The following is a 24,998-nucleotide window of genomic DNA, read 5'->3' on the forward strand; positions in this document are numbered from 1 at the left end:
GGAAGTGCAAGGAAGGGGCAGTCTATTTAATAGAATGGAAATCGAGGAACACGTCGAACATCAAGACAGAGAGTTGCCATTTATTGTCATCTTATCCCCTCACATGGTCACAATATTCATGTTGCCATTCTCAGTCTAAATTCAACCTCCCCCCACCATACACACACACACAAACACAAGTTTGTATGGCTATCCTCATGGGGACCTGAAAATAGAAATTGCATGCTCCCTTGCCCTAATCTTAACCGTAAACCTAACCCTTACCCTAACCCTAACCTTAATCTAATCCAAACCTTAACCTCAATAAAGTAACATTCAGGCCAAAACTTTACCTAGATGTAATGCCTAACCTTAACCCTAAACTTAACCGGCAAACAACATTTGGCCTAAAACACGTGCACACACGCACACAAAATACACTCACACACACACACACACATAATGACTGGACCTTTAAAAACCCACTGACTTCTCCTTAAATAAGAATCACCACAACTAATGGGATCCAATGTATACAATGAGACATTCATATAAATGTAAATCAGTAGTGGAGACTGACTAGTAGACTCTCTCTCTAATTCTTTCTCTGACTACAAGGGTCAGCTGAACCAGAGCTGAACTTTAGTTTGACACCCACTGTATGCAGCCTCTTCCTAAAATGATCTTAGGTAATCAAAATAGACATGAACCTGTAAGTATTTTCATTTGTACCCCCTATATAATGTGTATTTGAGGTGCAATGTGGGCTTGTTATTAGAGATGGTGCCCTTCCCCCAGCAGGTCCTTTGGTAGGGGGAGAAGGAGCTGTTTGGGAGGGATGAGGGTTGCAGGTCGGCTGTTCAAAGCCACTCTGTGCATTGTTGGGCAGTAGGGGATTAGGTCTCTCCAGGCTGCAGAATTTGCCTTCTAATTAAAAGGGATAAAGAAGTAGAAAAATAGCAAGGGGCACTACTGTAGAGAGAGGGAGAGTTGGGGGGGGGGGTTGAGGAGAAATGGTGAAAAGACTGATAGAAGTTTGTAGTGTCACAGCTGATGCTTGATCACTAGACCAAGCAAGACTAAATAACTTTTTGTTTAGAGTCTCTGCTTTTTCTCCCTCTGAACTCAATAGAGCTTATTGACACGGCAAGTTAAACCACTTATTTTGTCAAAGTATACATATTATAAAAGAGTGGTCAGACCAAGGGAATAATGCAACAATAATAACAACAACTACAACTAAAAGAACAACATCAGTAAGTAGAAAAAGCCATTCAATTGTATTCTCTCTCTCATTGTTCTCTCTCTTGCCCTCTTTATATCTCTCTCTCCATGCAGGCCGTTGGTGCCAGTGTGTGTGTGAGCGTGTGTGTGCTGTGTTGCAGACAGCGGAAGGACTTGCGTGGAATGGGAGTGTCTGGGTCGCTGTTCAACCTGGTTCAGGGTAGATGTAATTGTCCCTGTTGAAACGGACAGGCGAGGCCTCTTGACAATATGAAGGACTGTATACATGGTAGCCTGTCTGTAGAAGCTGCTCTCAGAGCTCCTTGGGGCCTGCAGGGTGACTGGGGACATGTGTGGGAACCCAGCATGTGTTTTCATTTACTCCCACCAGTGTCCACCTCCCTCTCCCCACCCCTCGGCTCAGCGGGCTGCTGTTTTGTTACGCTGTCGGCCCGCAGGGGTCCCGGCGCTCCCCGGGGACGCCACAAACGAGGGCCGGGGTTTAAGCACGCACAGTGGCCCGACTCTTTTACCCAGGTCCCTGGGAGGCTAACGACGTGCCGGCCGACAACAAGACCACCTCCCTCTTTCTGTCCACCCGTCTCACTCCTCCTCTGCCTGGTACCAGTGGTGGGCCAGTATGCTGTGGTGTAGTCTTTGTCACAACAACCTCCTGAACCGCTGTCCCTCCACCCAGTTGAGGTCCGTCCCAAGCAGCGCTGCTGGATCTCATTATTCGGAGGTGTTTGGTGGCTAGCCCCAATCCCCGCTCACGTCCGACTCCCGGGCAATCCCGTCCCATTTGGAGTTGTGTGACCAGCTCCGTCTGCCACCTGATCAGTAGCCTCGGGTACTGCAGGCCCGGGGTTGAGTGGCTACACATCTGAGGAGGGGCGTGTAGTGAAAGAATCTGTGGTAAACCAGAGAGAAGATTAAGCGCCAGCCAAGCCCCCACCCCCGATCCCCAGCCCCTCTCCACTGGTGTCCTAAGGGGGAGTCGAGGGGGAGGGGCTATGGAGGTCACAGCACAGTGGTGGATGAGCCATCTTGTCGTCATAGCAGGACAACCACAATTGACCGTGTCCTCTCCACCCACCCTCCTTATTCCAGACTCCTCCATTGCCCTCCACCGAAACCCGTCAAAGGGCCTCTCTCGCCCACTGCCCCCTTCCCTGGAAGAGCTCTCTCTGTTGGTGTCTTTTATTCTCTAAGGACCAGGGATGGGTCCAGGGCACCGCAGCATATCCAGGCATCCAAATTAATTTGTGTCTGGGCAGCTACATAAGCAGCACGGGGCTATTTGATGTGAGTGTAGGGCAATGACATGCATTGGCAGTCATGCCTTGATCTCTTGCTTTCTCTCCCTGTCACTCTCTCCCACACCTACAGTATTGCTAGGTCCATGCCAGCTTCATCCACATGGGTGGGCACACTGAGCTAGCCCAGGGTAAAACCAACCACTCCACTTGTCTAACTTGGAGCCGTGGATAAGTAGACGCGGCTGAGACTGGAACACAGTGTGAGATCAGATACAAGCTATGCCAATATCAGCACAAGAAAATATAGGTCCACCGGTCCTGTCGTATTTTCACATAAACAACCTAAATAATAAAACCTCAAATGTGATGTCCTCTTCGCTACTTAACTAAAATGAGAAGAAAATGTTAAAACAGTAGTTTCTCAGCCCACATCATCTTAACATTTTTCCATATCAATACTTCAAAAAGTATCAATTTACTAGGAATAAACAAGCTAAGTACATCTACAAAACAGAGTTACTTTAGTATTGTGATAAACAGATGTCAAAGAAAAATGAATGCAATTTGACATGCAATTGAAGTTGTGATCCAAAGGCAACAGGCACAGTTAATGCCTAATTAGCATGACTAAATAATAAAGCAACTTACACTAATAATTATTGAGTGTAGCCATTCTACCAGCTGCACTCACAATTAACCTTTCTCAATTGGTGATTTGCAATTTGAGTAAATCCTGTTATCAGCAAATATACCACATTGCACACACACTCACCCGCTCCTAACACTAGTCAAGGAAATCTAGGCAGTGTTGACTGTCGGGAGGAGAGAACAACAAAACAAACAGCACATCCACTTTTAAATAAACACCGTCCAAACACTTCTGTCTTCCCAATGGCTTATAGGGGCGGGGAATCCAGTTTAGGTGGTAGCTGTGAATGTAACTGAACTACTTGTGTTTGCACAGGCTTAGTATTGCTATGACATGGCCTCTTAAAATATACAGTGAATGCTCCGGAATGCATCGGCTCAACACGACCCAAGGGGCTGCTAGCGGAAACGCTCCTCACAGAACAGCAGTTATGACATTGACAATAACCTAAAGTAAACAGCATCTCCTAGCCTCAAGAGAGATGAGGAAAGTGTGAGCAGTGCGGAAAAGACAGAGACATTGCATACAGCATGTCACTTGGTCCAACCCCACTGCACAATATTGTTCTGGAACAGAGCCAAGGAATAAAAGGCAATTCAGAGTTCCTGAGAGCCATTTTTCCCAAAAAGCTTCTCCTTCATCCCAATTTGGCAGCCCCTGGCTCCATGCCCACTCACATGGTGTGGACTCACACAGGCCTGCCACTGTTGCCATGGGGACGTGTGGCCCTGCGCTGGGCGGGCCCTGGAGGCAGAATGGCCCGGTGGAGACGCGGGGGTTATCGTCACCAGCAGACTGTACTGGGCTCCATCCAGGGGACTGGGCCCAGGAGGATGACAGGACCATCGGGGGAACAGGATGGGGAGCACGGAAATGTGGATCCATGTCTTCCGCAGCGTCTTCATCTGTGGACAGGCTACGTGAGCACCACTGAGCTTTGTGAAGACCTTCCCCTTTCTTGAGGGGCCTAGCTGAGTCTTGGGGGGGGGGGGGCTCCACAGCACAGGGCTCCGGCCTGTCCATTGGGGGCTGGCTGCCTGAGGCCTGGCCCAGACGGGGTGGGGTAGGGTGGGGTTTTGGCGAGCTGGACCACGGCCCAGAGCGGGGACTGCCTGTCTGCCTAGGCACTGGGCCACACTGCCACTGTTCCCTGGGCTCGTGCCCCTGCACCAGGCTTTCAAAAGTATGTGACGGGGGGGACTGGCTTTCCCTCTCCACCCCAAAAACCCATGCCCCCCCCCCCAACAGCTTTCAGACCCGGCTCCCTCCCAAACCCCCAAACACCCCTCCAACAGCTTTTCAGTTCCAGCCCTGAGCCCAGGCTCCCTCTCACACTGGGCTTTTCCCACCACTGCTGCCTCCTCACATTTGGGAGGAGAAGTGGGAGGTTGTGCTGCTACACTGAACCCATCTGCCCCATGTCTAACCATGCTGTGGACCATGATGCTGCAGCATGTCTCTCTGGGCGCCACCATGGCGTTGGCCAGTAGGCTGGCTGGGCTTCATGAGGTCCTCTCAGATCCCTCCTGTTGTATCCTCTTTCTCACTGACACATGTAGCACTACACATTGACACTATTCATCTACAAAGGAGACATACCAGCTGAACTGGACACACGAATGGGTTCATGGTGAATAAACGCTGGCCAACGCAGTACAGTAGGATGGCGGTCTTGGGTGGCTCATTTGGTAGAGCGTTGCTTTAGCAAAAGTAGGATTGTGTGTTCATTTCTCAGGCCCGGCCGCATGTAAAAATAACAATATGCACGCATGAACACAGGACCGTTAGTCACTTTGGATGAATGGTTTGAAATGTAATCAAATGTTAAAGCTCAAATCGCTATAAAACTGCTGTGTTTATTTAAATGACAAGAAATACCACTGTTATTTATTATATATTTAATTAGTATAAAGACTATACTTCAGATTCCTTTAATCCAGTTATAGCAATATTTTACGGTGTCTTTATTTAGGACGCTCATCTTTTGCTCACATATTTCTTATTATGAAAAGTTAAAACATGCCTGAGAGTGGTCAACGTGTTGGTACTTGTATTTATTAAAATGTATTTATCCAGTACTTAACCGGTCTGTGACTTAATTTACCATTGGAAAAGGTGCCGGTGCATATATTCTACAATGCGTATTTTGACTGAATGAGCCCTTATGCTGTAAGCTCTATGTGTTTGGGAGGAATACAACACCTCATCTAGCGACTGGTCTTTTACCAGGTATCATTCAAGTGCAAAATCCAACTGACATTGACAAGCTCCATTTCAATCAGACCTGCTCTTCTTCTTCTCTCTTATTTCCCTCTCTCTCAGTTCCTCTCTTCATTACTCCCGGCATGGCATTTCTCTGGCAATCTCTCCTTTGAAATTCCTTCCCTCCTATTCTCAGCATTCCCACAGCACGCCTCCCTGCCTGGCCTGAGCAGTGGCGGTAGCTGCGATGGCGCTTGCTCCATTCCCCCCCGGGCCTGTCCTAGTCTCCAGCTCCAGTCAACACTGCATTCCACTAGCCACTATCCAGTCCCCACGGCAACCAGGAGAGGGAGAGGAGAGGTGAGGAGAGCTGGGAACAGTGGAATAGTTTCATTGATTTGTGGGAGATATATAAAAAGACACTGGAGATAAGACAACAGGTACTGTATACAGGACAGGACAACAGGATGACACTAACTTTTTATTGATTCATTATTAACACTTTATTAATGCTTTATTAATGCTTGCCGGCATATATATTGAAATATCCTCAAGTAATTGTTTGCAAAACATTGAAACAGTGGAAGAGTATTTATACTACACATACAGTGAAACAAAATGAGTTGCCCATGGGGGGAGAAAATTCTAATAATTTTGTCCAGAGACAGGCTTGTCAAAAACACTCTAGTCCTCTCCAGAAGATAGAATAAACATTTTTGGACCAGTACATTGGTGTGAAAACACTTCTAAACATAACCAACATTTTCAGACATAGTGACAGGAGCAATTATGATTATCAACCTTGCTTAAGTACAAAATTACAAATGTTTCCTGGCTTGAGATTTCAACTAATAGGCTATCTGGTTACTGGTCTGGTTACTGGCCAGATGTTCTAATCACTAGCCAGTGTGGTTACTGATTAAATACTCTAACCCACAGGCAATCTGGTTACTGGTCAGATAGGCTGCGAGTTAAAGTATCTAGTTACTGGTCAGAAAGGCTGTGAATTAAAGTATCTAGTTACTGGTCAGATGTTTTGCCACTGAGACTTTCAAAAATAGATATGGTGAACCTGATTAAACAAATAATACAAAATTAATTGTCCATTCTTAATTGATCAAATTGACTCAACATCCAATGTATTTTTGAAAAGGGTGTAGACCTCTACATTAACCAGCCAGATTAAAGATTAAAGTAACATTTTCGAAAGATAAAGTGCACGATTTCTGGCAACAGGTTGTCAAATTGCCACTGTCGAGCCAAGAATTGTCCGTGAACATTTTCTACTATTGTCATGTACTTGCTGATTTGTGCCCCATGTCATCAAGATCATTTCAAACTTGGAATGTAAAAGCTAACTGAGGCATGGTAGGAATTCTTCTACAAATTACACACATATAAACAACATATTACATGCTTTTTGTTAATCGCAAAACTCCCAGACTGAATCTTAAGGGGAGGGTCTGTAACCTTCTCACTTATATTTATTCACAATATTTTGATGATCCTTAACCATGGTGTCATCTATAAAAGGTTTTTTAAGTATTCAGAAACATCTTCAGTGTTCAGTGATTCCAAAATGGCAAAATAAATGTTTCAACATTCAGTTCAGCTTGATATCGTAATTGCACAAAACAAATATGGGACAAACATAGGACTAATCGTATTTAGCTGATTCATTTAGAGATTCAAACACTATGCAGGACAGTTGTTTTTTATTCAACATTTATATGAAATACAGAAAATAACATATTCAACTAAGAAATTCCGAAAATGGTATTCTCTAAATTTCTCTTAAAACTGTACCCCATTTCAGCCACACAAAACAAATCTAGATTTATGGCATTTGTAAATGAGCTAGTGACAGCATTTTCTAGATCTTACACAATGTTATAGCTAAACCTTCCTTACGTAGGGAAGACGAGCTTTACAGAAAACATCCCTGTTCAAAGTGTGAACTGGCGGTGCAGCTCACCCCCCTCCCCGCCCTCTCAGGCCAGGCCGCCTCCGTGTTTGCTCATCTAATTACAGGGGAGTGGCTGACTGACGGGCCAGCCGTCCCAAAAAAACCCTCCAGGCTAGGGGCTGGGAACGCAACAAACACCCACCCAGCACTGTCTCCAAAATGTGACGGCAGCAACGTCCAACTGTCATGGGGGAGCCTTGACTGGCAAAACGCGAAGGCCCAAAGAGAGATATTAAAGACATGAGAGGAATTGGCAGCGTCGGCACTAACAGGGGGTACACTTGAGAAGTCGAAGCAGGGAGCTGTGGGCATCGCCAAAGTGTCAGTCAAAGGAAAGTGGGGTTTGGAAAAGGCACAAACACAGACTGACTCACACAGGAGCACTTTTCTCTTTCACTCTCCTAAAAGACAATATATTCAGAAAGGGTAGAGAAGGAAAACCAACAAGGAAATAGTTTACTGTTATTGTATTTCAGACCACAAAGTATAAAGATAAGAAGTGTGTCAGTGAGTGTTTGTGTGTGTGTGTGTGTGTGTGTGTGTGTGTGTGTGAGTGTGTGCTCACCTTTCTCACAGGGAGGTATAATCCACTGGGGGTTTAAATGCTCCACTGCTGTCAGGAGGCCTGACAGAATACCTCAGGGAGCCTGGTAGCTGACCCCCATCCATATTCAGGTCTGACAAACAAAACAGACCTGCACAGGAGGTTAACATGGAAAAACCACCACTTAACTGGCTCTCTCTCCCAAGGCCTGAGATCTCATCAATCCCTCTAACACTCACCTCACCCTGAGAGGCAAGACAAGAAACCATTTGATAGGAATCATGAATAATCACAGTTGTGCAAGCGCGCTGTGCCCATTTCTTAAATGCATTATGGGGATTACACACAAAATCACACAATGTAACATTTTCAAATGTGTTATGAATGCTTCCCGGAATCCAATTCAAATCCTAGGTTACCAAATAAGCCTGAACAAATCCTCCACATTGAGTTTTTACTCCTTTGAACTCTGTAACGGAGAGGTCCAGTCTGCAGGGCAGGTTTTACCATGCCAGGCACAGACAGACCCCTCAACCCCAGGATAGAGATTGGGCTAGCCTAACACTGGGAGGGTGGGGGAGAGAGAGGGCTAGCCTAACACTGGGAGGGTGGGGGAGAGAGAGGGCTTGCCTAACAGTTGGAGGATGGGGGAGAGAGAGGACTAGCCTAACACTGGGAGGGTGGGGGAGAGAGAGGTCTAGCTTAGCACTGGGAGGGTGGGGGAGAGAGAGGTCTAGTCTAACACTGGGAGGGTGGGGGAGAGAGAGGTCTAGCTTAGCACTGGGAGGGTGGGGGTGAGAGAGGTCTAGTCTAACACTGGGAGGGTGGGGGAGAGAGAGGTCTAGCCTAACACTGGGAGGATGGGGGAGAGAGAGGTCTAGCCTAACACTGGGAGGGTGGGGGAGAGAGAGGTCTAGCTTAGCACTGGGAGGGTGGGGGAGAGAGAGGTCTAGTCTAACACTGGGAGGGTGGGGGAGAGAGAGGTCTAGCTTAGCACTGGGAGGGTGGGGGAGAGAGAGGTCTAGTCTAACACTGGGAGGGTGGGGGAGAGAGAGGTCTAGCCTAACACTAGGAGGGTGGGGGAGAGAGGTCTAGCCTAACACTGGGAGGGTGGGGGAGAGAGAGGTCTAACCTAGCACTGGGAGGGTGGGGGGGAGGTCTAGCCCTAGCACTGGGAGGGTGGGGGAGAGAGAGGGCTAGCCTAGCACAGGTAGGGTGGGGGAGAGATGGCTAAGATTGCACAGGGTGGTTGGGTTAGAGCGAGGGCTAGCCTAACACTGGGAGGATGGGGGAAAGAGAGGGCCTCACTTAGAAAGTGAGTTACTTGAGAGAGAAAAAGATAGGAAGAGAAAATAAGAGTGAGTGAGAGAGAGAACTAGCATGCCCTGTACATGTATGCTCAGGTCCACAGGATGGCTGGTTGCAGAAGGTACTGCTGCTTGGCAGTTAAGTAAGCAAAGATATATTTATTTTCACACTGCTTTTGGCTGGAGGGTAAGTCAGCCTTACTATTAGTCAACCAGGTTGTTGTAAAACCAAACACACGAGTTTGAGTACAATGGACTTGATGCATGAATAGCATTAAAAATATTGGCATGACATATCATCAATTAAAATCATTTTAATATAACATCTTAACACTCATGAGTCACACTCAAGAGCGAATATTGAGGCATTGCTCCTACAGTGACCTTATGAACAGAAACAAAGTATGAATCTGGCTTCACCTTGAGTTTTATTTTTTATCCTGTATAATTTGTCCTTGTTGGATTTCCACGGGTCTTGACTTTGCTCCCTCATTTAGATGGTCTGAAGGAGAGTCTATTAAATTGATTCCATGTGTTTGTTGCAGAGGCTCTGTGCAAACAAAAGACAAACAATTACAGCACTGATTAATAGGCATGCAATATTACGGCTGGAGCCACCTCAGCACACACTGAGCCCACAAACATATACTGTATCGCCTCAGTGACTACCCAGCTTTATGGAGGAGAATACCATTCTATAAGTCTAATACCCATACAGTCATGACTATTACAGTGCTACCATTTTATGAGAATGTTATCATAGATAGCAGATTTCTGAGATAAGTCAATACAGTAACCAAGTGAGAACACCAATGCTGATACAATTGGGGGGGTTTTTCGACTTAAATTTCAGCCCTAGAAATGAAATATGCTCTAGATGACTAAGTATATATAAGACTCCGGGAATTATAAAACAACAAACAACAGATACAACTTTTCAAGAGCATACCTTAGTACCAGTAGTCTAGATCATTATACCTATCAAATTTTAGCCATGTTTTCATCCTATCACTACCCATCTGTTCACACTCATTGAAAACCCCACATCAAATCCTGAATAAATATGGTAGATAACAGTTTGCAGATAGTAGAACTTCAACAACAGACAGTTTGTGATTCTATACAATATGATTATTATGCAAAATAGTAAATAGACTCATATATTTAGTACATTAATAAAATAAAAGCAATCGCTAAATTATCCAGGAGAGTGTACCATCTCAGTCACTATACCACTAGGCTGTGAGAAAATGACTGTAAAAAGGACCCCCCACCCCCCACACCCCCCCCCCACCCCCCCACCTCCCAGGAGAACCCTTTGAATGTGTTTTGATGACCTCAGAGGTCAGTGTTACATGTTACATTACACAAAGGGTTAGTCCCTTTGCCATAAGGGAATAGCAGATAAAACAAGGTTTTCATTGAAACCCTATATAACACACCTTCGCCAGGAAACTGGTATATCCATCAGACCTGCTGAGCTAATTACAATACAACTTGTGATGATTCCACTCTCTGTCTCACGCCCTGTCTGCCTGTCTCACGCCCTGTCTGCTTGTATCACTCCCTCTCTGCCTGTCTCACTCCCTCTACTCCTACATAGACACCAAATAGACACAGTAAATTTCCTTAATTTATTTCCAAACATAAGAAATATATAGATATTTTTGTTGTCCTTTAACTCAACATGAACTATTAACTATATCAATCATCTGCCATTGTTAAACTGTCTTTTTAAACTACTATAATATCATAACAGCATAACCATAATTCAGACAAAGGTTTAAGGCTTGAATTCTGAATCTCATATTAATGTATAATGTACACTGCATAAACCAACCATAGGCATTTTCATTGATATTTTAATGTGGTTTTAATGCTATTCTTATACAATATGTACTATAAATATGAATCACGCCTGGCATAAGATATTTAAGATCCAAATAATACAAACACATTGATTCGTAAAAACAAATCAGTGAGCATAAAAAAGAACAAAAGAGTTTAGTAGGTTGTCATTTAAGTTGCATCACAATGACCATATTTAATCATCAGTGGTTGAGTACAAATAGCAGAAGAGTTGTTTTTGATATTTTTTTCTCTATATAAATTAATCAGGCTTTTTTATTACCTTTCATAGTAAATTCAGACGTTATTGATGATTTAGTTATTTTAGATGAACGTTACTTTATGCTGTAAAATCACAGAGGTAGGCTATCAATTAAATATTTTATGTTCTATATATTATATATGCACACACACACACACACACACATATATATCTATATCACTATATATATATACACACACACACAAACACACATTTATATATATATATATATATATATATATATATATATATATATATATATATATATATATATATATATATATATAGATAGATAGATATAAACACATATAAACACACATTTATATATATATATATATATTTATAGATAGATTTAACGAACATGTATTTGTAGGTTATGAATGTATTTCTTAGCTTTTTTGTTTGCTCTATTCTTGTCTAAAAAAAGGAGATGTGTTGAGGAGGAGTATAGCCTATATGAGACTGGGGGGGAACAAGACAGAAGGTATATCTGAAAAACTTTGTAATTTAAAATGATGTAACTATATTAAACAGCATATATATACATATATTAATTGAATGTTGAAATTGCATACATTCCTGAGAAAGTGAGGAGTTTCCACAACTGGTTATATTACATTGTGGTTTCAATGTAATGACACACAGGTCATTTTGAGGGGAGATGAAAATAGGAAAAATAATATGTATAGGCACAGTTTGATTCATACATCCAATTGAATGTAGGATTTGAATTCCGCAACTCTTAACCCCCGGGTTCACTCACCAGAGGCACAGATAAAAGACGTCGTCGTCGTCAATTAGCCCGGAGTCAGTTGGAGCGCTGATTGCCAGAAGCGTTAACTCGGTTTCCCTTTAAACGTCGTCCTCCTTTTAAGATAGAAAGTCCCTGAGGAGGGCTGGTGTTTAGAATTTAATAAATAATTTAGCAATTTAAACGGCAAGGAGCGAGCGAGATCCAACCGATAATGATATCAAGCACACAAATTTCCCACACACTGTAGGCGAATGTATTATTAAACCCATGCAGGTAAAAACTGTCTGAGAGTCATTCGATAGCTCAAGCTGGTGGTGCAACCTTGTTATTTTAGTATATGTGAGTTCACATTTACAAAGTTAGTCTTCACAACGAAATGTCAGGCAGAAAAGGCCTCAAAATCAGTTAACTAAAGATTTTCGATAACTCTGGCTGCTCGTGCCAGCTTCATGATTAATTTATTATGTGTACGTTAACAGTTACAAAATTTGCTTTAAAATCAGTTGTCTGTTTTTTAATATAGCCCAAACTTAATGCCTGCCTTTTAGGGCCTTTGATTTACTTGGTTTAAAAGCCAATTCGACATTTAAAGAAACAAAAACATATTTTAAATTGCGTTTGTTTTAGCAATAGGTTTCATTTGGCAATTACCTCCTACATGGCCTAATAATGCAACTTTCTTTACATAGTGTTTAGCATTTTAGGAGACAGGTGCAAAGAGGGGCCACTTTTAAAGCGTATACTATCATAATGATTAGACTGGTAAACCAATAGGCATTTTTATGTATGTATTTCCAAACCCAAAGCACCAATGGACAGTCCGCTCATTCAGAAGAATTAAACACGAAAGTTTCTTCAAAAACACAAATAAATAAAATAAATAGAAAATACATATATAGTATGCTAAAGATACCTTAACATGCCATTCCTCCATCTCGCAAGGACAGAGAGCTGCTAAGAAAGCCCGGTCATAAATTTGATCATGTTGGGAAACTTTGCTCCAACCAAAAAGAAAACAAGTTGAGTCCGTGACAGACGTTAGGCGTTAAAATGTCAGAGAGCGTGATCCACGATAATTTCCATTAATCAGTCTGTAAAAAGAAATTAGCCTACATAAATGTTTGATTAGTCCATGTTCAATACTGCACTTTTGACATATGCTATGCTACTCTAAAAAGACTGCTACAGAGGCGACTGACGATTCATAAAACCCACGGTCTGTCTCTGTTTATAAATCTAAATCAATATTCAAATCTGTTTGAAGTGAGCGGGTGTGTCAGTGTGTTTGCTTGTGTGTGTGTGTGTGTGTGTGTGTGTGTGTGTGTGTGTGTATGTATGTGTGTGTGTTTGTGTGTGTGTGTGTGTGTGTGTGTGTTCCTCAAATCTTCTTAAGATGATACATTTACCAAGCCGTGACAAACACTCGGCATATTGCTCTGATATGCATACAGGTTTAACATTATAGTAACGCATAGCTTATGAATTGGGCAATATCAATGGCGGAAATCATATATAACATATATAACTATTAAACCTTAGCACTTATGCCTAATTGTAAAAGTGCATGATAGTAATAGTAATAATAAAAAAGATAGAAAAATAGTAATTTATGTGAGACATTTATAATCATTGTGTTGAAACAATCCTTAAAGATGTAGGCCTCTGTTAAATAAATTCGAGACTAAAATGAGTTTTAATTATTTACATTAATTGAAGTTAAAATACCTTTGAGAGTGAAACACAGTCGGTGTTGATTTTCCCTGATGTTTATGTGGCCCATTGAGTTCTCCAGTTAATTCAAGGTTGAAGTTGAAATGCATCTTCTAAAATAGGTCCAATGTCACTAAACTCCTGCAGGGATGGTCTTCTCTCTGTCGATTAGTTCGGGCATCGACAGCATGTCTTAAGATGGCTGGATATCTGAAGATATAAACGTACATACAAAATAAAGGAACGAGTTATTATTATTTTGGAAATAATATGAGGCCCAAATCTTTGGTCAGGCTGCCTCGTAGGCTAGTATTCCCTGGCAGAATTTTGGTATATCAACTTGATGGCAGCAGAATGGGCGCTCTGTGGATGGGAGGACAGTTTTAAGGAAATAAGTCTCCCTAAATCCCCCCTTGCTACGCAATGGAATGTGAGAGGACCATGTTTTAGTCTCCACTTGAAGCGCCTGCTTTTCGCCAGGATGGTTTTTGTCACGGGCCCCAGAATTGTCATGGATTCATGGCCAGTGCTCCATGTTGTTTTTAGCTCTTGTTTTGAGTCATTATTTGGGAGAATAAAATCCTATTGTAGTTGCTTTTTACTTGCTTAATAATTTTAGTCGTTTATTAATCGTGGATGTAGTTTTTCTATGTTCCATATTTGGAAACATTGTATATTAAAATATTTATTTCTGTTCAACAGACATACATAATATTCCTTTGAATTATATTTTAGAAGATGCGTTGTCCACTAACCACCCAAATTAGTCGTGATGAAGTGACACAATTATTGCTATTCCTTCGCTAAGATTTCCAGCCCTATTAGTTTTAGATTTTATTATTAATTTACCCACAGCTCCGGGATGAGAATGTTGTCTGTCGTACCCTTGCTGCCATTGGCTGAGGAGTTTGCGTCAAAAAAGTAGCTGGCGACATTTGCTTCTCAGCAAATCTCCCCGCGAGAGAGCGAGACAGATCCCAGCTCGGAGTCCGCCAGGCGTTCTCATTGGCCAGTCCTCTCTACAAATCCAACTCCAGACACTTCACTCAGAACAGACTAACAAATCATAACTGTATTTTATCATCATAAACGCTTTTGCACTCTCCCATATTGCTGCATGTGTTGAAGATTTTACGTTTTGTCCGTCTTTTTTATTCAATTACATTTTTTAATCGTTACAGGATTTCGCTATTTTATAGCGAGCTATTTTATTCAAGAAAAGGACTGGACAAAGAACTTTCTACTCAGGTCAACAATCGAGAGTAAGTTGCCATTTATTATTATTATTCTGAATTATTATTATTATTTTATTGAAGGTAGCCAATAGTGTAGGAGTCGTTATGTTAAAAAACAAACGGATATATATATGATACTTATTAGCCAATAAACAAAAGCCAAAATCCCAGAGAAAAAAAGAATGCATTTAAAACAATTTAATAAAATATTATTAGGCCTTATTAGTTCTTGTGTTTATACAGCAATTTTCGGTCAGTGAACACCTTGCTTAACCTGAAGAAAGTGACAAACGTCCTGACATATGTTAATCGACTGGTAAAACTCATTAGACCACTGAACCCGTGTATTTTATGGACGTTAGCCTAGCCATAGCTTATTTTAGGGCACTGATAAACGTCTCTACCTTAAGTAAAAAAAAAACGGCATTTATTAAACTTACTGCTAGTTTACCTATAGGTAGATACAGGCTATGTTTAGTTTCCAGTTAGGCCATCATTATTTGATCCGTAAAATTCTTCAACATAAAAATTGTCTTGGAAAACTTTGAATTGATTATATTTATTCGTCACTTTCGATTATATTTTTATCTGCATTCCAGTAAATGTTTAAAATTGGTGTTAAAATGAGTGCAGACAAAGGGCGATAATTAAGGAGGCGCGTAGAGTAAGCTACAACACCTCGGTCCTCCTCGGCCATGAGGGATAAGGTACGAGAGAGGGTTATGGCAATTCTGTCAAATAACCTAACATTGCAGAAACTACACTATTGTAGTTATGCTTAAAACGCGTTTTGTTCGATGTGGGGTGGGGTGTGTTTGTCTTCAGAAAAATATCTATCTATACATTTCCCATTATCAAATTGCAAACCATTGAATACTGAGCCTAAAATTATCGGATAAATGAATAGTCACGTTATAGGCATCCACACTGATTTGTTACCATTATTCACGTGTCTAACTAAAACGAAAAATTTATTCTGAATTGTTTTATTATGATGCTACGTGCCAAATTTATATTTCATGATAGAAAGGACCCAATGTATGTTTGTTCTGTTATTCAGCACAATGATTAGGCTATTATGACCGAATGCTGTGCAAAGTTAGCGTCCTGTAATTAGGGTGCGCGTGCCACACGGATTATCTCGTTAATTCATCAACAAAAACATTTATTATAATTAATTATTGGACAGGGTAATTATTATTGAGCGGGTGTGCAACTGGTAGACGAGGTCTGTTTTAAGTGTGACAGATTGGGCGGAGGGGAAAAAAACCGTTGGATGGACATTAAAAAATGCAACTCCGGTTGAATAACCAACAGACACTGAGGGAGTAAGGCTAGGGGTCGCTACGAGTAGAATTTATACCAGTTCTCCTGATAGATATTCCGGTATTATCTAACTGTTGCATCTTTATGAAGATTTACATACGACTGGAAATAAGTTTGATAAATATTTTATCGTAAATATGTGAAGGCAATAATTCATGCTCAGTCTACCTGACAGAAGGGTGCATTGCCTTCTATCGAATACATTCAAGTTAGTTCCAATACAACTACTTAGCCTAACATTCCTCGTTTAATAAAATTATGTATATTTTTTAAACTCACTATCAATGAATGTATTCTTTTTGTATGCCATTAAGACATTATTCAGGCCCATTTTAATGAACAAGGCCTTTACACTCCAGGCCTTTCATGAATCACTGTCTAAATCGGTTACTATAACAGTTTGACTGGCAGTAGAGACGTTTCCTCGAGCTCAAGGCTAAGGGTTTTTTAATGGGTTTTAACACCTAAACTGAGTCAAGAGGCGTTTTGACAGTGGGAGAAGAGGGGAGTTAGCCTATAACTGGAAATCGGGTAGCTTGTTTGGTTAAGTCAAGTCCCTATAGGCCTCTTATCAAAACAATTCGATTGCCTCCTGAACGTTCTTCAACCTTGGAAATCTCATTACGGCGAGCAATTAATTAGGATGGAAATGGCAAAAAACCTATTGGGCACAGTCGAGTTCCCTACAACTTCTAAATTATTACCTGAAGTAACCTTCTGTTTTCATATTTTAATGACATTCTATTTACATGTACAATTATTACCTATGCAGAGAGGCAAAGAGGCAGAGTGAACTGCTTGAGCTTGTGAAATGGCTACTGTACAAAATGGGCTCGATTAGTTGGCTGCATTGTTAGTTACTTTTCATCAACGGGGGTTTGTTATCTGACTTACTTATCGCATCTCCAATGTCTTTGTCTCGGAAAATGGCCCCCAATCAATTCACTTACATTTTAGACAATTAGCTAGGTTCTATGTAAATGATGATCCTTGCTGCGTCCTAATAGGAGAGCATTTGAGCAACTGTGTTTTGTTCTTTGAGACGACTTGTTGCAATTGTAGGATGTTGCTTTTTTTCCTGCCGGTGGGTTGGGGGTGTGGTGGTTGAGGGAGGAACGTTTGACAAGATGAGCCACGCTCACTTGAAGAGGACAGCTGGGGGTCTGGGACTGTTTTAAGAGCACATTGCAGCTGGATTGAGTTTATTCCCAAGTAATCACAGCACTGGGTCCATCAAAAGCGATTTAAACTGAATGCAACTTGCTTTGCTCAAACTGTTATCTTTTTGTGATTTAAACAGGCATCCTTCAGCAAAATCGAGATAGCGAGAAAAAGAACAGATAAACCACCAAGGACATCTACGGGCCATATCCAATTTTCAAAATTTTCTCCAACTTTACCCCCCAGTCCAACATTAGCATGATGTCGTATCTCAAGCAACCACCTTACACAGTCAATGGGCTGAGCTTAACGACCTCCGGAATGGACCTTCTGCATCCCTCTGTAGGATACCCAGGTAAGTTTCAGGACGTTTTATGCGTGTGCATGCATGCTTTAAGTATTTAGGCTATGCCATCTATTTATTTATATTTTTTTGCAATTTGGGTCAGATCGTATGTTTAAAGGCCAACAGGGTTTTATGTCATTTGTTTGCTAAAATATGATTTTCAGTCCAAATGAATTGTTGTTTATGCTCATCAAATATTGCAAACCGGTAAGACAATGTGGGGAATATATTTCTAGATAGAGTACATTTTAGTTTCTTTAACTATACAGTACCTCCTTTATATTCAGATTTCCCATGTGGGTAGAATTAACATACTGAGTTATGCATCTGTTTATTTTTAACAGCGACGCCGCGCAAGCAGAGACGAGAAAGGACGACTTTCACACGCGCTCAACTTGATGTTTTGGAGGCACTGTTCGGCAAAACTCGCTATCCTGATATATTCATGCGCGAGGAGGTAGCTCTGAAAATCAACCTGCCAGAGTCTCGCGTACAGGTGAGCGTTGACCATCGCATAAATAGGCTACTGTCTATCCGGGTAAAGCGTATAACCTCTGTTTATAGCAACATAGTGAGACACATGGCATATCGCCATAACAATAACTGGCATAAAAGAAGAACATGAAAAACCTCATACAATACTCAGGCTTCTTTTTTATTTATTTTAATTTTAAGACTTGACAAGCGTAAAACAAATACCCGCATTCGAAGTATATGGTCAACAAAACTAGACCATATAAAGTGTATTGGGTTCACACGTGCGTTAAAGGGATGTTTGGTTCCTGCGTAAAGACCTGTATATAACATTGTATGAAAGATGGATATCCTGTTTGGGTGATTCATTGTGTTTGCCAATTTGCGTTTATTTTAGGTTTGGTTTAAGAACCGAAGGGCAAAGTGCCGCCAACAGCAACAGCAGCAGCAGAATGGGGGCCAGAACAAGGTACGACCAGCCAAAAAGAAGAGTTCTCCAGCCAGAGAAGCGAGCTCTGAGAGCGGGGCGAGTGGCCAGTTCACGCCGCCCTCAAGTACTACTTCAGTCCCAACCATCTCAACCAGCACCGCGCCGGTATCTATCTGGAGTCCAGCCTCCATCTCTCCGCTGGCGGACCCTCTCTCTACCTCCTCCTCCTGCATGCAAAGATCTTACCCAATGACCTACACACAGGCTTCGGGATACAGCCAAGGCTATGCCGGATCAACGTCATACTTTGGCGGAATGGACTGTGGTTCTTACCTTACTCCCATGCATCACCAGTTGTCTGGCCCTGGGACGACCCTGAGTCCTATGAGCACCAACGCGGTCACAAGCCATCTGAACCAGTCCCCTGCTTCCCTTTCCACTCAGGGCTACGGAGCCTCGGGGCTAGGCTTCAACTCAACTGCGGACTGCTTGGATTATAAGGACCAAGCCGCATCCTGGAAGCTGAACTTCAATGCCGATTGCTTGGATTATAAAGATCAGACTTCTTCGTGGAAATTCCAAGTCCTGTGAACATAACAATGTGTAAACTATTAAAACAAAGACAATGATGATTAAAGAAACATATAACCCTGCCATCCTTCAAAAAGATATATGCGTAACAGACTGAATATTTGTGTGGTCGGTAAGGAACTGCAAGAATGAGCTGTCCGTGGCACCTCGTGTTGTTGGCTTGATGTTTTGGCCGGTAAAGGAGAAATTATAATTTATTTTATCACTGGCGAAGACATATTCTTTTTATTAACCTCACAGGTTGTAGCCCTCTCATCTGTGTCTGTCAGTGTGTGCCTCTATGCTTACAGCACCTGTTGGTTAATTTAAGGAAAACTCGAGATCAGAGTGGACTCATAGTTATTTATGGTAGGCCTACAGTACATCACAGCCACGGAACAAATCCTTACCCAAGAACAAAATTGCTAGGGGAGCCAATCTTTTGGTTAAGTGCTTGGGATGGACAGGCGTCGTTAAGCCTCTTACAACTTGCCGACCAATCGGCAGAAGGACACTTTGATCAGGATGGTGTGTGGACTGCGCGCCCCCGAGGCGACATGGATGCACTACTTTATTTAAGAAAAAGTGTTTATAAGAAATCAATATGTAGTTTCTAAGAGACAATCAGTGTGTGTCTTATATAAATGGTACATGTGTTTTTTTTTAATCTGTGCTAGCCTTCAAACTGTGATCTGTTGTATTGTATGCAATTTGTGAGCTCCCTCGCATCAGCGATGACTCTCTGCTGTGATTTTAATAGATTTTTAACTTTTTGAACAACAAAAAAATTATCGATAATGGTAAATAATAATGATTGCAAGACAACCTGACTATTCAAATCCATTCAACATCTTTGGTGGAACTGGGAAAAAAAACTCGATTGCTGAGTGCTCTAGACTTGCCGCGTCCCTCTCATTCGAACACACTGATTGCGGATCTCTAACATGGCTCCGAAGATGGTGTGACCCCACCGCTGAACAGACATGAATAAAGGTCCTGATCTGACCCTTTCATTTATCGATGAACTATGGATTTACTATTGACTGTGTCCGTTAAAGAGATTGTGTGTGCGCGAGTGTGTGTGTTTATGTGTACATGTGTTCGTTTGTGTGAGAGGACAGTTAGTGTGTAAGCATGTGTTAAGTGCAAGTTAAAAGTAAAAGTGCAAAAAGTAAAGTAAAATATTAGCGGCCAAGATATGCCGTGAGGTCTTTGTAGAAAATAGGCCAATCCGATAATACTTTATTTTCAATTAAAATTAGTGGATGCATTTACGAGTAATCTGCTATATAAAAGACCCATCGTAAGAAATACCTCGATAGAATAAATATAAAAACTTCATATAAAACCCCTTTGGCCAGTTGTGATAGGGGTGTCTTGTCATTCCCATAGAGATTTTTGCCTGTACATCGGGTTTTAAGAGGTTTGTTAATTAGGTCTTTAATCACCATCTTAGTATGTAAACATTAGCCACACATGGCCGTTCAATATCCTCCAAACCGCCTCAAACGGTATCAACCTGCCGCCAAATTACTATTTCAATAAAAAATAAACTGCTGTGTTTCAATCATAAATCAGAGCAATAATACAATTGTGGTTGCTTATCAAGTCATGTGATACAAAACATGTAGTTCACTTTTCCAGGTTAAATTCTAAAAAGAATAAGCTACGAACAATATAGTGAACATTTAGCTTTGCGTTGTGTAATTGCACTATACAAAATAGCAGCTTATGTATTTGAGCAAAACTCAGGGTATTGCACATTTTAATTAGCCTATGTTGCTTTTTTGTTTGTTTCCGGTGCCTAGTTTCAGATAGTCTCAGCGACAGGAATGTGCTTCTTGGGAAAGTAGTTGTTAATCCTAGCCTCAAAGAGAAGCTAATCCCAATATTTTACTAGCGGGGTTTCTTTAGGGCACAGACGAGCAGTGGTCTAATTCAAAAACCGCTTCAACTCCGTATTCTATAGGCTGGTCTAATGCATCAGTTCGTTTTAAGCAGCCTGGACAAACACTGAGTTTTTTTTTGTTCAACTCGTGGATTGACTCGTTTTCTACTAAAAGAATGAGACTATGCGTCGCTACAATTCATGTGTTTAATATGGACATACATAGCTTACTTTAAGAACCTTTAATTGCAGATTGCTAACTTGCTAAAAGCTTCCCATATTCTGTCAACTGAAATAGTTAAAATCAATTAAAAGGCAACAAAAGAGTAAAGTTAATCATATTTAAACATAGCTCTCTGGAAAGTTCCACGACGCGTCATTGCACTTTTTTGTGGCGACAAATCCGATTTAGGGGGTACACTGTTTCTGAGAACAATTGGCACCCCGGAGTCCTCTGGAGCTCAATGGAGAACTTCTACAAAACTAAATCTGGAAAAGGCAAAGAAAAGAGACGGTAAAAGGGTTTTACCGTCGGCTCCGGGTTATTTCTAAAAGTCTGACTCTGACCATGCAACGTTAGGGCTATTGTGAGTTGACTGAGTGCAAACTCAGACAGGCAATCGAATATATAATGACTCGACATGCCTCTGCAACAATTGTTAGAAGTCGAGCATTCAATTAGTATCCTTGACATTGCCAATAATGTCTCTTTTATTCCAGTCCTCAGCAAAGGAAACATACTAATTAAAACCCGGGCTTACAATTATCGAACAATTAAAAAGAGTGCCAAAGATTTAGATTTTTATTCAATTTCATTCCTTATTTGATAAAAAAAAAGAGTTGGTGAATGAAATGTGTGTGTGTGTGTGTCTAATACATTAAAATAATGATCATCTACAATGGATGGTAAGGGAAAGTTTGTTTGCAGACTATAAATCTAGACTAATTCACACCAAGTAGCCTAGTAATTGCAAAAATAAAAAATATTAAACGTAAATATAACAAACAATTAAACAATAATAATTGACAGTAAACAATAGCTGCAATTATCTGTGGCATGAATATTCATGAGATCGGTTCCGCTCGTGAAATGTAAAAAAAACTGGCCTCTTCCATCCAGACTTACAATGTGTTTCCATTTTTGGAATTGAAGGTCACTTGCAAAAAGCATAAATAGGCTATGTAGATTTTTATATCAACAGACACGATTTGGTCGGCTGTGAGCATTTGGTTTGACCAGAAATGATCAGTGTTCTTAGGGTGGGATCCTAACGATAAGCGCGGTAATTTGGATTTGTGCGTAAAGTATGCAATGAAGAGATTTGCTCATAAATTCGATTTATGCTCGGGAATTAGGGATTCAGATTGGGCAATGGCATATAGTCATTCATTCACAGAACATATTAATGGGAAATTCTAATGAGAAAAAAATATACCAATTAATGCAATGCAATAAAGATTATTTTGTAATTAGGTCAGACTGAATATGTTAAATAGCAAAAGGTGCAGGCATCTATCTATACATATTACGATTCAATAAATTAACATCAATAAACAGACTGCTAAATAATGCTCGAACATTGTAAGATAGTTGAGCAGCCATTCAGTTGAGGAGCAACCATATGGAACTTGATGCGCACAACTTTACTCACATGCACATGTTAACAACTAACGATAACAATAACATCAGTAGACCTAATGTAAATCATTGTAAATAATGAGCGCACCAAAAAGACGAGTCATCATAATCATAAGCAATCATTGTCGCTTATGATTCATGTGTTTACCACCTGATGTATTTCCCCTTAAAACTGTTCCGGTTACTTTTATGTCAGGTGGTCCCGCACCATCCTAAGATATTATTGGGTGTTTTATTTAACCTTTTTATTAGGGATTTGCGACGTAATTCTAATTTCTGGATAAGGCTTGACTTATTTGGCTTCCTTGTCTGTTTAATCATCTAGATCTAAGGAAAAAGCGGGATAAATAATTTATTATAGCATGAAACCTTTGGCAGCCTCCTCCAGCCGGCCTCCTAAACAATGCCTTAATAATCAAGCATAATTGAAGTGCAGTGACATTCTTAAGGACACAAAAGGCTCACTGAGGGTTGTACATTTTGAATGTGATGTTGTTTTAAGAGTGCACAAGTCAAGGTAAGACTAGACACCAGGCGTGCATACCCGACTTGAAGACCCCATTCCTACAGTCAGACTCCGGGTTTTAATCAAGAGCAAGCCAAGCTGAAGAGCATATGGGACCGGCAGACGCTGCATTAATCCCTCCGAGCTTTTTTCCATGTCTCAACAATAGGCTGTATTTACAGCACTTACATATCTTGGTCCGGCTAGGAATGCACGAGCGCAACCACGGTCAGGACCGCCCAACAAAGACCTCTCTGGAAACGCAGATGTTAGGAAACAGTTAAAAATGTTTTACTGGCCCTATAAGGAACGACCAGGCTATTACCAAAAATGTATCGTGATCTGTGATTACATAGATCAACCTAATCGATAGAACGCTTCAAGGAAGAAGACAATTAAGTCCTGATGTAGGCCTACTGTACATAACGGTTTCAAATGAAATCCGTCTACTATGTTCTGGTGTCTGAGGCAGCTTTGATCGCAACTCCAAAATATATTCTAGTGAAACATTCCATAGCCGGACAAAAAGTTAATTACATCGAAACTTAGGGCTCGGCAAGACAGGTTTGTAGTGGACTAAGGGACGTGCGTAATCTCTATGGACTGTACTTACCAACCGTTGTTAGAATTTGTTCCGCTATCAACAACATTGCACTAAATAGTTTGTTTTTTGTGATGGTCTACATTTTATATTAATACATTATACTAAGGTTTGAAATGTATAAGAAGTCAGGAAAATTGTTAACTCTGTTTACTCAGTCGCACTAGCTAGGACACAAACGATAGGGAAAATGGGAAACAACAAGCAAGAAACAAATCCAAACATTTGGATAGTGAATAGAGTCCGTAAAGATTATACACATGCGGTAGTTGAGGAGAAACGCTTTTGCCGATTCAATTAACTTGTTTTGCAACTAGACGGAATAGCTACGGCTAGTTGCAGTCAACGCAAACTTATACGGATTTTGTTTGAAACGCAAAGTAGCCTACTGTATGTCATTGTCTTCTCCGTTAAATCATCCTATCATTAGGTTGATCTATGTTTCGACTCATTAACTTTTCTGTCAGGCTATGGAACGTTTCGCAGCTACAGGTTAGATAGTATCGCAACTCTAGTTGTGGTCGAAGCTATAAGTAGATATATCAATTTTTTTTGCATTTAGCCCTATAGATATTACGGCATTTTTCACAATATGAAAAAAAAACTGTATGGCCACCATTTCATTATATTTCTAAAGTATTTACTTGAAGATTATGGTCTGGATTGAGTGAATTTGGCTAAAGTTCGCATCATAAGAAAATACAGTCTGGGCATGTCTCTAATTCTAAATGTGACTATCTGTAGCTTACGAAATCAAGTTAAATATGACGCTTGTAAAAACCTATGTCGGAAATTCTTCTGTAATTTCCTGTAAGGTATAGATACAAATCCTCAGTGGTCCTGAAAATGTATATTTTCGTAAAATGCTATATGCCAGTATGTGGCCACATGTAAACACAACAAAACCACAGTTTAATTTAATCTATAATAACTGGCAAATTAAGGCTACACTGGAGACTTCTCAAAATATCGATAGAAAACATGAAAATATGGGTAATTATAAATCCTCTCAACAAAATATGATGATATTTGTGCAGAATTCGACTTGAACCATAAAGGAGATATGTACCTTCTGGCCAATTTTTTCAAGATGTTTTCAATCATTCAAGATAAAGGGGG

General features: G+C 41.0%; 1 protein-coding gene and 1 long non-coding RNA gene across 7 annotated transcripts; one reads left to right on the forward strand and one right to left on the reverse strand.

Annotated features, from left to right (window-relative positions):
- Window positions 1-5,800: 5,800 nt before the first annotated feature.
- Window positions 5,801-19,083, reverse strand: LOC109616636. 6 transcript variants are annotated; one of them, XR_004576883.1, is made up of 5 exons: window positions 19,010-19,083; window positions 13,720-13,914; window positions 9,551-9,680; window positions 7,845-8,068; window positions 5,801-7,680 (listed from the first exon to the last, which is right to left on the reverse strand). It is a non-coding gene; the product is annotated as an uncharacterized LOC109616636 (long non-coding RNA). The 6 variants fall into 6 exon arrangements; XR_004576882.1 differs by adding an exon at window positions 12,004-12,126 and having other exon boundaries at window positions 5,801-8,068; XR_002197865.2 differs by having other exon boundaries at window positions 5,801-7,974.
- otx2b (orthodenticle homeobox 2b) lies at window positions 14,661-20,271 on the forward strand. The gene is made up of 4 exons (XM_034297596.1): window positions 14,661-14,966; window positions 17,566-17,781; window positions 18,117-18,268; window positions 18,644-20,271. Exons 2-4 carry the CDS (start codon window positions 17,685-17,687, stop codon window positions 19,265-19,267), a joined length of 873 nt encoding a protein of 290 aa, XP_034153487.1. The 5' UTR covers window positions 14,661-14,966; window positions 17,566-17,684; the 3' UTR covers window positions 19,268-20,271.
- The last annotated feature ends 4,727 nt before the right edge of the window (window positions 20,272-24,998 follow it).

Source organism: Esox lucius, chromosome 15 (genome assembly GCF_011004845.1).
Source record: "Esox lucius isolate fEsoLuc1 chromosome 15, fEsoLuc1.pri, whole genome shotgun sequence".
NCBI classification, from domain to species: domain Eukaryota; kingdom Metazoa; phylum Chordata; class Actinopteri; order Esociformes; family Esocidae; genus Esox; species Esox lucius.

Coding starts and splice junctions, on each gene's coding strand:
- otx2b (XM_034297596.1), top strand. CDS start 17,685: ATGATGTCGTATCTCAAGCAACCACCTTACACAGTCAATGGGCTGAGC. Junction 17,782..18,116: donor TCCCTCTGTAGGATACCCAG/GTAAGTTTCAGG, acceptor TATTTTTAACAG/CGACGCCGCGCAAGCAGAGA. Junction 18,269..18,643: donor TGCCAGAGTCTCGCGTACAG/GTGAGCGTTGAC, acceptor CGTTTATTTTAG/GTTTGGTTTAAGAACCGAAG.